The sequence below is a fragment of the Beta vulgaris genome, chromosome 1 (genome assembly GCF_026745355.1).
Source record: "Beta vulgaris subsp. vulgaris cultivar EL10 chromosome 1, EL10.2, whole genome shotgun sequence".
NCBI lineage: Eukaryota > Viridiplantae > Streptophyta > Magnoliopsida > Caryophyllales > Amaranthaceae > Beta > Beta vulgaris.
Window position 1 is genome coordinate 24795835 of NC_079202.1, and position 13169 is coordinate 24809003.

General features: G+C 37.2%; 1 protein-coding gene and 1 long non-coding RNA gene across 2 annotated transcripts; one reads left to right on the forward strand and one right to left on the reverse strand.

Annotated features, from left to right (window-relative positions):
• The first annotated feature begins 9975 nt into the window (after nucleotides 1–9975).
• Nucleotides 9976–10392, forward strand: LOC125493300 (uncharacterized). The gene has a single exon (XM_048636519.2). The coding sequence runs from the start codon at nucleotides 9976–9978 to the stop codon at nucleotides 10390–10392; it is 417 nt and encodes a 138-aa protein (XP_048492476.2).
• A 417-nt stretch (nucleotides 10393–10809) lies between these two features.
• LOC125491762 (uncharacterized) lies at nucleotides 10810–13169 on the reverse strand. The gene is made up of 3 exons (XR_007268432.2): nucleotides 13080–13169; nucleotides 12241–12505; nucleotides 10810–11149 (listed from the first exon to the last, which is right to left on the reverse strand). It is a non-coding gene; the product is annotated as an uncharacterized LOC125491762 (long non-coding RNA).

The window sequence follows — 13169 nt, forward strand, 5'->3', positions numbered from 1 at the left end:
CCGTATGTTCCACCTCATCAGCAAGAGTAGTAGTCTTCAACAAGAGAAATACTATTACTTATTAAAACTATAGCAATTAATAATAAATACACTAATAAATGTTGATATCTTATTTATAAAAAGTACATAAAAAATAAAGTAAGTTTTAATTTTATATTAAAAATATATATCCAGCGTGTACGAAACGAAAAGTCATTACTTAAAAAAAACGATTTTTTCACCAGGTACCCCTGTACTTTTAAAAAATTCATGGGGTACCCTGACAATTTAATAAAATATAATAAATGTCCTTACTCATTGACGGCGTTAAGTTGGCGTTAGTGTGTTATTACTGTAATGCCCTCATTAAGGCGCTAGTACACCAAAACCTTCGATAAAACCCCTCCAACTTTCATTCAACTTCCCTCTTCCTCTGTTCTTCTTCCTTGAACTTGGTTGGCAAAAAAATTCCAAAAAAAATCTGGGAGTGAATAATCTGGGCAGATAATGACTTGCATTACAACTCCAAAATTTTCAATAATGGTAAATGGTTCTCCTGTGGGTTTTTTTGGGGCCCAACGTGGGTTGAGACAAGGAGACCTAATGTCTCCTCTATTGTTTGCTTTAGGAATGGATTACCTTGACAGAATCTTGAAGTTTATGGGGGAACAGAAAGGCTTTAAATTCCATGTGAAATGCAAAGAAATTAAAATTTCACATTTATGCTTTGCTGATGACCTGCTACTCTTTTTTAAGGGAGAGTTTAGGTCCATCTATACACTGCTGCAAGGGTTTGAGATGTTTTCTCATGCCTCTAGATTGGAGGTAAATAGGAATAAGTCAGAAGTATATTATTCAGGGATGCAACAAAATGAAATCCAAAGAGTCACTGATGTCAGTGGTTTTCAGATGGGGAAGCTGCCTTTCAGGTATATAGGGGTGCCCATTTCAACCAGAAAATTGAAAGCTAAAGATTGCCAGGCCATGATAGAAAAGATGACAAGTAGAATAAGGCTCTGGAGTACAAGACACTTGTCTTTTGCAGCAAGAAGCCAACTCATTAACAGTGTGTTAATGAGTATGCATGTGTACTGGGGACAGCTGTTTATTCTCCCTAAGAGTGTCTTGAAAGAGGTTAATAGCATTTGTAGAAGCTTTCTTTGGACTGGTGTGCATAACCATGTTAAGGCTGGAGCTGTGCAATGGGATAAGTTGTGTCAAACCAAAGCAACAGGGGGCCTTGGTTTCAGAGATACCCACTTGTGGAACATAATTGCAGTGGGAAAGCTAGCTTGGTCTGTGGCTCAAAAAAAAGATAACCTGTGGGTCAAGTGGGTCAGTGAGATTTATGTTAAGAACCAACCTTGGAGTACTTATGAAGCTCCAAATACAGCTAGTTGGGCTTGGAAGTATATCAATAATGCAAAAAAGGAGCTATGTGCCAGATTACAAGGGGAACAGTGGATGAGAGATACCAGTTTCAACATAAGCAAACACTACCAGAAACTTCGAAGCAATGGAGAAAAACTACAATGGTGTATGAGTGTCTGGAACATATACTCTCAGCCTAAGCACAGGTTTATTCAGTGGCTAGCAATGCAGAACATGCTTAAAACCAAAGCCAGACTAAAACTGATGCAGATCAGCCAAGATGATACTTGTGCTGTCTGTGGCACCATGACAGAAAGTGTGGAGCATTTGATGTTTGACTGTCATTTATGTAAACATTGCATGAACAAGTTGATGGAATAGCTTAATGTGCCATGGAGAGGAAGGAATGTGAATACCCTGTGCAGATAGGTGACAAACAGATACAAATGCACCAGAGTACAGAGACAAGTAATTTTAGCTACAATTGCTGCTGCAACCCACTGTATATGGAGAAATAGGAATCAAGCTTATTGGGATCATGTTGTTAATATGATAGATCATCTTGTATAGCAAGTTAAATATAGTGTTAAGCATAGATGCTTGCAAATTTTTAGCAACAAAGTGAGTGACTGAGATAGACACTGGGTGGAGAATTTGTAAATACTGGGCATGTCCAGTTAGATTGCTGGTTGCTCAGGCAATCTTAGTTTGTTTGTTTTGTGGAGCTTTAATATTACTTAACTTCAAAAAAAAAAAAAAAAAAAATCTGGGCAGAATTCAAAATCCGTGCACTTTGAACTTGACGCGAAAAAGGTAATCGTCCTTGGATAAGCGAAGGAAGTGAGTTCGCAAATTTTAGGGTCATCTCTTGAAAATTCCGCAAAGGTAAGCTTTTGTAATTCCTATTTTTCAATTTTTTGCATTATTTAGTTGTTAAAGATGAATGGGTGTGTTTTTATGTTCATCCATGCTATAATTTCATAGTTTCCTGTTTCGGGGTCTTTGATATCATAAGTCTTTTCAGTTTTTTATTTTTCCTGTTTTAGCAATTTTTTTGCATGAATTTCGTATAATGTTGAATGGGTGTGTTTAGTTTCTTCATGTATGCTGAAATTCTATAGTTTCCTGTTTAGGGTTCTCTGCATTCTCAAATTCTATTTGGTTTTGTTTGTTTGATTTCATTTATGTGGTTGTTGTGTGATTATAAGGGTAAGCAGTTTGATGTGAAGGTGGAAGATGTAGACTTGACTAGTATTACGGATTTGTTCAATGAGATACATGATGAGTCTGTCAGGCAAGGTGTGTGGTTGCCTGCCAATTTTAGAGTCTATTACAAGCATCCAAGGACCAAAAAACTAGTGGAGTAGTATAATGATGATCCATATCTTTATATGTGGGGTGGGTTTGTAGGAATGGACACTGTTGAGGTATTCATAGAGGAGACACATCAACCTCCTAGGTTTGTGATGAAATTGGTGAAGGACTTGAGGGAAGCAAAGAGAAATGTTGAGGCTAAGAAACTTAGAAAGATTGTTGAAGAAAAGGAAAGAGAGAGGGGGGAAGAAAGAAAAAGACAAGATGAAGAAGAGGCTTTGAGGGAGTTGGAAGATCAATTGTCCCCTGTGGCAATTGAAATACCAGTTTACAACCCTGATGATTTGAGTGTGATGGAGTATTTTAGGGTTTTTTCACAAGAAGAGGTGGTGATGGGAGAGTCACAACCTGAAGCACAGTCAGAAACACACTCCCCTGCCCCCCCCCCCCCTCCACCACAAACACACTCCCCTGCCCACCCTTTCCAACCACCTCCATCTCCTCCCCCATTCCCTCCACATCCAGACTCACCTCCCCAAGCTTCCCCTCCTCCATCCCCACCACCTAAAGCACAACCACAAACACAATCGCCTCCCCAAGCTTCCCCTCGTCCATCCCCACCACCTGAAACACAAACACAATCAGCTCCCTAAGCTTCCCCTCCTCCATCCCAACCACCTGAAACACAAACACACTCAGCTCCCCAATCTTCCAAACCTGTTGCTTCAAAGAAAGTAGGTGCTGCAAAGAAAAAGGGAGCAAAGAAGGCGTTTAAAACTGCTAAAAACCACTGCTAAGAGGGTTGGTACATATGTACCAAAGACTAGGAGATTAGAGAGAGGGGTTAGGAAGCCTAGAATTCCTCCCTAACAACCTAAGCATCAACCTGAGCATAGGGAAGAAGAACTGGCAGAAGAATCTGAAGATGATGATGAAGATGATGAGTATGTTGGGGAAGAAGGGAGTTCAGAAAGATGAGGGTTATGATTTAGAAGTAGAGGATGAAGTTGAGGAAGAAGTGGATGTACTGCTAGAGAAAGAATTTGAAGATTACTTGGATGGTGGGTCACTTTTAGATAAGTTGTACACAAATGGTACAATTGTGGGAGATCAGATGATTTTTGGGCAGATGAAGCTTGCTTAGTGGATGATCTTTTCCAACAAAGATCACTTTCTTGGAGTGTTCAAGGATTACTGTATTCAAGAGGGGTTTGTTGTGAGGGTTGAGAAGGCTGACAACCTTAGGTTTACTGCTAGGTGTATCATAGAGGACTGTGAGTGGAGAATTCATGCATCCAAACTGATGGATGGCATTAGTTGGGCCATAAAGTCTGTAACAGGTGAGCATAAGCTGTGTGGGAGAATGGAGGAGAATCCAATGGTTACCAGTGTTTGGTTAACAAGACATTTGGGTGATGTAATTAGTGCAAACCCTGATGTACATGTGCACTCATTACAGAAAATGTGTTTGGAGAGGTTTAGGATAAAGGTGAAGGAAACACTAGTAGAAAAAGGACGATTTGCGTCCCCTCATTTGCGTCGCACAGACACGGAAGTGACGCAAAAAACCTATTTGCGTCGCATGCCAAAGAGCGTTTGACGCAAAAACGAACCATCTGTGTCGCACGTACTTAAGGTGCGTTGCAAATTATTGATTTGCAACGGACCCCAAGCCCATGCAACGCACATCTTAGTTGGGCCGCGTATCCATCTCATTATCTCCCCATCTCCCCATCTCCGTCTCCTAAAACTCCTCAACTCCCCATCTCACTCTAACCTAAAACTCTCTCTGATTTGCTTCTCTCTCTCCCTCTCTCTCTCTCCTTCACTCGAATCTTCTTTCTCCCTCCCCGTGTCTCTGAAACCCAGAACTCCAAAAGTGAAGCGTCCCCAATAGCTTCGTCCCCAATGGCTTCGTTCCCAATGGCTTACCGACGCCATCTTAGTTGGTTCTGCCGGATTTTTACCGCTGCCGTCCCAAAAAGACAAGATCTTTACCCCAAAAACCCCGTGAAGCGTCCCCAATGGCTTCGATTTGAAATAATTTGGCTTCGAAGGAAAAAAGCATGGTGAAGCTTCGAAGAAAAAACCTTATAGATCTGAATAATTTGGCTTTCTTAACGTTCTGAAATAACAGGTTCGATTTTTTAAATTTTTTAAATCCGATTTTTTTTTGTGTTCACAGATTCAATTTTTTTAATTTTTTATTTATGATATTTTTGTGTACCCTCTTATAGATCTGAAAGTGACTGAAATACTTTGGCTTTCTTTCCCATTCTCCATCTCCAACAGGTTCGAATTCTTTAAATTTTTTCTTTCTGATTTTTTTGTTTACACTTTTCTAGATCTGAAAGATAATGGCGTTTTTTTATTTTTTATATTTGGTTTTTAACAGAAGAGGGCGACTATTGATGATGAAGATTGAAGAATGTTTTTTATTTTTTTGGATCTATGTAAAAGTTGTAATAAATTGTAAATTTTAATGTTTGGATATTAAATTTTGGGTTTTTTGTGTGTTAGATCTATTTTTTTTTGTTTCAAATTGTGTGTTAGATCTAAATTTTTTGTTTTCAAATTGTATACGAGGTTCTGTTCTTCTCTTTATTTTTTCTTTCTTCTCTTTATTTCCTTTGTGCGTCTCACAGAGATGATTGAATCTGGAATTTTAGTTCCAAAAATAATTTTTTTTATATTAAAACAGTGATTTGCGTCGCACATAGCCTATTGTGCGACGCAAATCACTAATGTGCGTCGCACCCTTGGCAATGTGCGACGCACATTATCTCTGCATTACTCTGAAATGGGCTGGGATAGCCATCTGCGTCGCACCGTAAACGAGGTGCGACGCAGATAGATGAAAATGTGCGTCGGATCTGCATTCGACGCAGATCATTGAAAGTCATTTGCGTCGAGGCCTGTGGCGTCGGACCCATGTCCGACGCAAATAGGCGCCTCACATCCGACGCAAATCGCCTATTCTGTACTAGTGAAAGGTTGTTGTATAAGGTGATGTGCATGACAAAGGAGCAGATGTATGGGGGTTTCTTTGAATCCTATGGTTTGCTACCAGCATATGCTGAGATGATGAAGAGGACTAACACTGGTAGCTATGCTTTAGTTACTTGGACAGCCAACTCTTCAAACAGCACACCAAAGTTCAAGGCTTGTTTCTTCTCATTTGCTGCTCAGTTCAAGGGGTTCCTAAGAGGGTGCAGACCTATTTTTTGGTTTGATGGGACACATTTAAGTGGGTTCTATAAGGGAATCTTATTGACTGTTGTGGGTATTGATGGAAATAATGAGATATTTCCAATTGCTTATGGGATAGTGGACACAAAGAGTAAAGATAGTTGGACCTATTTTTTCAGAAACTTGAAGTTGGTTTTCCAGTCACAAGGTGTTAACAAGGATGACAGGACATTCATAAGTGATAGGATGAGGGTAAAATTTCTTTCCCTCCATAATTAATTATCTAAATTTCTTTCCTTACATCCTAATGACTTCCTAACTAACTGCTAATTTATTTTCTCTTCCATGTAGGGTGTTTAGGGAGCACTGTTGGAGGTGTTCCCTACAGCTACTAGGAGAATATGCTGTCAACACCTTTATTCCAATTGCAAGAATGTTGGATTCACTGCACCTGCTTTCCACAAATCTTTTTGAATTGCTCCTAATGCCTACAACCTTTATGTCTCGAGAAAGCCATGGAGAAGATAACAAAGGTTGATCCTAAAGCTACAGAATATCTGGACAAGGCAGAAGACCAGTGGTCTAGGCATGTATTTGACCCTATTGTGTGTTGTGATCACAACACAACAAATTTTGTTGAGTCTTTCAATGCATGCACAAAACCTTTCAGAGATCTCCCTGTCCTCACTTTGTTGGAATGTAATAGCCTTGTTTTTAAGAACCTTTATTTAAAAGCTAAAAGTGGATAAGACCATCATTCTTAGTGGTTAAGAAAGCTTGTGGATAAGCATTATCATTCTTAATGGTTAAGAAAGCTTGTGGATAAGCATTATCATTCTTAATGGTTAAGAAAGCTTGTGGATAAGTACTATCATCTTAGTGGTTAAGAAGTTGTGGATAAGACTAATTCTTAGTGGTTAATAAAGCTTTTGGATAAGGCACTATCTTTCTTAATTGTTAAGAAAGGTCAAAGAGGATAAGAACCATCATTCTTATTGGCTAAGAAGGCTTTGTAAACCAATAGATAAGTTAGAAAGTCCTTGAGAGCCTTAAATATTAAGATTATAAAAATCGTTTGGAGATTGTTTTATCGGGTAACGATGAACTTCCAGTTAAAGAGCCTTTCGGGGATGAATCCGAGCTCAGAACCTAATCAAACTTGATATCTGACATGCTTGGAATGTCTTAAGGTTAAAATAGTCATTTATGCCCAAGAATTACGTGGCTCAATAGGGTAAATTTCTTACATAGTAAAAGCTGGCCAGCTTAAATTACAGCTCAGACCTATGCTCAAAGAAAGCTGCTTAGCAGCTACTTAAGTGTCGATCTCTCGAAGCCCTTTGTATGCATGAAATCCAACACCTAAGGCTAACACCTCAAGCAAGAATCACCCAAAAACTTCAATAAACCGAACTTGCCTAGAAGAGGTTTCCCTCCGCTGGGGGTACCGCCAGAACAGACTATAAAAGCCTGTTCTAGATTTTCGTCTCTTTTCTCTTATTTCTTCCTCTTGGACACACACTTTTCTCTACATAGTACTCTTCTAAACATCCATACAAAGTAGTACAAGCTTTGGTTCCAATCTTTGACCTTAAACTCATATAGAAAACCTTGCGAAAGATCACATAAGTTGTGTAAGTTCAACAGATTACACCTCTTGTATTTAAGCTTAGTTTTTCATATCTATAAGCTTGTTGAAACTAATCTTTAGCATTTTATATATTCAGGGGGTTTAGGAGTAGTTAATAATTGGATTAAGATTTTCATTGAGTTAAGCATCCTTAATGAAGGTACACACTTAGTTTGATTTTAACCTAGTGATTTCCATACCTATAGTTAGGTGATTGTTTCTTTCTAGTATAAAGCATGTTTATGAAATGAATGTGTATTTTATTATGTGTATATTGAGTATGTAACATGGATATAGCATGCTAAGGTTCATTAGAGATGTTTTATTTGACCTAAACAACACTTATACACTAAGTAATATCGATTATGCTTCTTAATGGAATGTTTTGTGTACATGGACTTGTGGAGTGATTGTGATGATTGAGGTGGAGTTGTTATGTTATTGTTGTTGTGGAGTTGTTTTGGTGGTTGTGGTGAAGTTGTTGTGGAGTTGCTATTGTTGTTGTTGCTCTGTTGTAGTAGTGTTGTTGAGTTATTGTTGTTCTGTCATTGTGGTTGTGGTGGAGTTGCTAAAAGTTTTTGCTTATTGTTATTGTTGCGCCGTTTTATGTGTTGTTGTTGTTGTAGTTGTGATGGTTATGGGTAGATATTATTTGTTGTTGTCTGTTGTTGTGGTGATTTGTGTGGGTTTAGTTAAAATAGTTTACTAGTTTGGAAGATGAATTAGTTTGGATATGATTAAAAAGGTTACAATGATGTGTCCAGAGCTAGTATCATGTGGTTTATAGTTTAAGTATATTATCCAAAGTATTCAGTAGAACAATATGGTTCATCTTGTTATTATGATTCAAGAAGTTGGAGTGATAAATTTGGGAATATGATTTACTTAGGTTTGTTATGAACATAGTAGGTGGTGGTTTCTGTTGTTGGTTGTGCTGTGTATTGTGGTTGTGTTTTCTGTTATTGGCTTAATGTTTTGTTATTGGTGTTGGTGTTATTGTTGGTGGGGAGGTGGTATTATTGTTGTTTGTGTTTGTTATTGTTGTTGTTGTACCGTTCTTATTGGATAGTTCTTGTTGATGATGCGAGGGAAGTCATAATCTTAGAATTGGGAGACTGTTATAATTATTGTAGTTGGAGTTGATATGTATGAAGTCGAGTTATGAGTTATGGGAATGACTTCGTTAATTTCTATTTACGGATTCAGTTTGATTAGCATAATGGTTGCGTTAGAAAGAAGATAATTAGAATAGTTAAGTTTGGTTATGATATTGATGTTACTGATGAGGTGGTTGTTGGAGGATGGCTATGTAGACGTATATTGAAGATGATATGGGAAATCAAGTTATGATGATTGGAGGTTTGTATAATTGTTATAGTTGAGGTAACTTTGTTCAGCAAAATATATTTAAATGTTCCTGTGTGCGTTATATTGAATTTTAGATATCCTATATCGTTTGTAGTAATGGTCATGATTATAGATGCATCTCTATGAGTTAGTTGTGAATTGCTATTGGATTGTTATAAAAGTATCCTTTTGTTCAATTATTGGAATTGTTCGAAAATACTATGTTTCTTAAAATATGATTTGGTATGATGATGAGGAAATGATTCAGATATGAGTTAAGATCAGATAAGGCCGAATATGGTGTTATGTTATGAGTATTGAGGATTCAAGTATGAATCATTAAATATCTTATATTATAAATATGAAAGTGAGACATGAACATGCACCCGAGTTAGGGCGGGTAGAGTCCCTAACTGTTGCCTTCCAGGAAGGGCGAATTCCTGGCGTTATAGGACATGTCCGGTTAAGTCTTGCAAGCAGAACAGTAAAAGGTGGGGTGACGACCCTCAACAGTTTGGAGACAGTTGGTACTGCATGGTACCCCTCTCCATTCACGTTCATGCCAAACGATTTGATTTTGTTTTTGTTATTATAACTATGTGTTAGATTTCAAAATACACCTAAACTTGTATATTCTATTACACAGTGTGTACTCAGTTTTGCTGATAGTTTTGTCATTTCTGTGGCCTGTCACTTGGTGGGTGGCAGAGTCAAACATTGTTGCAGGTTTGGTGTTGCGAGCTTAGAATTTTGAAGTGAAGCAAGATAAAGATGTCGTCGTAGCTTATGGATTGAGTTTGCATTTTAGATAGTCAATTAAGGAATAGTTTCTGATATATTTCGTTGTATACAATATTTGGGAATATTAGTCGAGATATTGGTGTAATTGAAGTCTTATATGGAAGGTCCAAGATCGTTTTCTAGGTTATGTTTCCGCTGCGAGTAAATATTTTATTCGAGGCTTATTAAGCGTTGATTGTGAATAGTGAATCTTAAGTGTATTTACCTAGCAGCTCAGGATTCGGGTTGTTACATGGAAGGTATGGAAATTGTGTTGTTTTGTTGTTCAACATGTGCCGGTTATTATTAGTTGCTTATTTTGTTGTTCTACATTTACAGAAATTAGGGTTTGGTGTATGAAAAAGATGGGGGCTAGATTTGACAGAGCTGTTGACATGGAACCCACTGACCCCACTGACTATGCCACTAAGTTGTTGGAGGTCAGGGCTGATGGAAGCAGGTTTTGCCATGTTGTGGAAGCTAGTGGAGGGGAGTTTGAGGTGCTGGATGATCATGTGCACTTCCCTATTAGACTAGAAACTAGGACATGTGGTTGTGGCAAATGGCAGGGCACTGGTATGCCCTGCAAATATGGTTTGAGGGTTATTTTTGACCAGAGGCTTAACTCACATGATTATGTCTCTGACTACTACAAGGGGGCTGCATATAAAGAGACCTATGCAAGCCACATACACCCCATGCCTGACTTCTCTCAATGGCCTGAGTTTGAACTCCCTATAATTCACCTCCCCATTCAAAAGATGTGCTGGAGGGCCTGCTAAACAGAGGAGGAGTGGTCCAAATGAGAAGAAAAAAAGGGAAGAGGGGCAGCACTATTAAGTGTGGCAAGTGCAAAGAAGTAGGCCACAATTCAAGGACATGCAAGGGAGGAGATACATAGAAGCAAAGAAAGGAATCTGGTGCATCAACATCCCAACCACAACCATCTCATGGGAGCAAAAGAAAGGGTGCTGCTGGTCCATCAACTTCCAAGGGTGGAACAAAAAAACATAAGAAAGGCAAGGATGCAGTTTGAGTAATTAGGGGACTAATCTTTATTTTGGTAACTTTTTTTTTGGGTACAAATTAGAATAAACAATATATTTTGGATGAAATATGGTAAAGTGCAAACAATATACTCATCTTTTTTGTAAAGTTACTTATAAGCTTAATTATTGGGATCGTTTTTGTAAAGCTACTAATATTATTGCATATTGAATGTTATTTGTTACAAATTTGGTGCTACATTACGATTCTTCCTTCATTTGTTCATTACAAAAATAAGTAACACAAACATAAATACGCCTATTTTTTATTGCTCCTTGCATCATTTTTTGTTGTTGTTTGATTCTCTTCTTGAGTAGCTTCATTTCCTCCTTCAAGTTCACATTACTTGCCTCGTCTTCCTCTTCTTGTCTCACATTGGAGTTATGGTCAATAATACCAACACACCACCTAAAAGTGTTGCAATCATCGCAGTTGTAGTACAATCTTTGTGGATTCATTGAGCAATTCGAGCTTCGGATTGCGAATTTTTTCCTACATTTGCATGTTCTATTAGGAACTCTAATGTATGAGGATTCTAAGTAACTAGAAGTGTGAGATTGTGAGCTCATGAGTATTATTGGAGTTGGATTGAAAAACTATAATTTGGACGAGGAGGGAGCAAAATACCTGGAGTAGGACTGCTTTTTATAGCAATCTCAAGTATTGCAACGGTCAGAAAAAGTAATTCAGTTTAAAAAAAAAAACTAGCCATTATCAAATTTTGAACATATTAATAAAACCTCAGGGGTATTTCGTGCATTAAAGATTAGGGTTGACGGTCCTCTGACGCCGTTCATCATTAATAGCATTTTGTACATTGTTTGCAAACATCAGGGGTACCTAGTGCATTAGTTTAAAGTTAGGGGTACCCCATGAATTTTGTCAAAGTACAGGGGTACCTGGTGAAAAAACCCAAAAAAAAAAAACTTGGACCAACAACAAATCTATTTTCAACTGGACCAAAAATCGAAATTTTAAAAAAAGTTGGATCCCAATTTATAGGTTCGCTCTTAGGCTTGTAAAATATCATAAACAAAACTGATACAATGATTGATGAAAATCAACCTTTTTATACATAAGAATACCGAAACCCAAGGTTTGACAGGGGTGGAATGACGACATTACAACCACTAGGCCAATTTTGATTTTCAAAAGTATAAGTAGTATGTATTTTGAACTTTGAAAGTGGATGTATTTTACGGGATACATAGTCATATATACATGCACACACAATATTTTTATTCCGTTGGAAAATTAATTTTATACTAATGATATTTTCTTAAAGGTACTAAATTATAAAATTATAATTTTTTTTTATAAATATCTAGATATTTACCTGTACACAGTATCTCTCATGATTTTGGGGTTTAGTAGCTGAGCCTCTCAACAACAACATTGTGCATTCAAAACACATGTGGATGTTCTACATGGCATGAAGAGGTCTATCAAGATGATGTGTATTCAAGTTATTTTAATTTTACTAGTCTCAACATCAATATATTTATGAATGTCTTGTTGTTAGAATGTTAATACTTATTAAAATAATCTATCAAAATCTGATGCAATATTTGGTGGAATGTTACCTTTAGTATTGTATTTCTACCACTTGAAGTTGTGCATTAGACTATTCTGCTCCACGATAAGAAACTGACGATGGTCCTGCATGACTTTCCAAGCTAAGGAAAGTGTTGCGTGCTCCAGTCAACGAAAATTTGGTTGTCATAGTTGAGAACTCAAGATTCTCCCACAAAAAGCTATTAGTTGTTTGTGAAGTTAGTTTTCCGCCCATTGACGCTCCTATACCACCTCCTCCATCGCATGTTGTACCTCATCAGCAAAAATAGTAGTCTTCAAGGAAAGGAATACTATTACTTAGAAAAACTATCGCAATTAATAATATATACACTAATAAATGTTGATATATTTTTTTATAAAAAGTACATAAAAATAAAGTAAGTTTTAATTTTATATTAAAAATATATATACAGTGAGTATGCGACGAAAAGTCATTACTTCAGAAAAAAAAAACTTAGACCAACAATTGGTCTATTTTCGGCTGCACCAAAGATCGAAATTTTAATAAATTTGGATCCAATTAGGACCCCAATTTAAAGGTTCGCTCTTAGGCTTGTAAAATATCATAAGCTAAACTGATACAATGGCTGGTGAAAATCAAGTTTTTTTACACATAAGAACACCGAAACCCAAAGTTTGACAGGGGTGGAAGGACGACCTTACAATCACTAGGTCAACTTTCGTTTTCATCAGTATAAGTAGTATGTATTTCGAACTTTGAATGTGGATGTACTTCAAACACGATATTTTTATTCCGTTGGAAAATTAATTCTATACTTATGATATTTTCTTAAAGGTACTAAATTATAAAATTAAATGTTTTTTATATAAATATCTAAGTACTTACCTGTACACAGTATCCCTCATGACTTTGTGGATTTAGTAGCTGAGCCTCTCAACAACAACATCGTGCATTCAAAACACAGGTGGATAATCT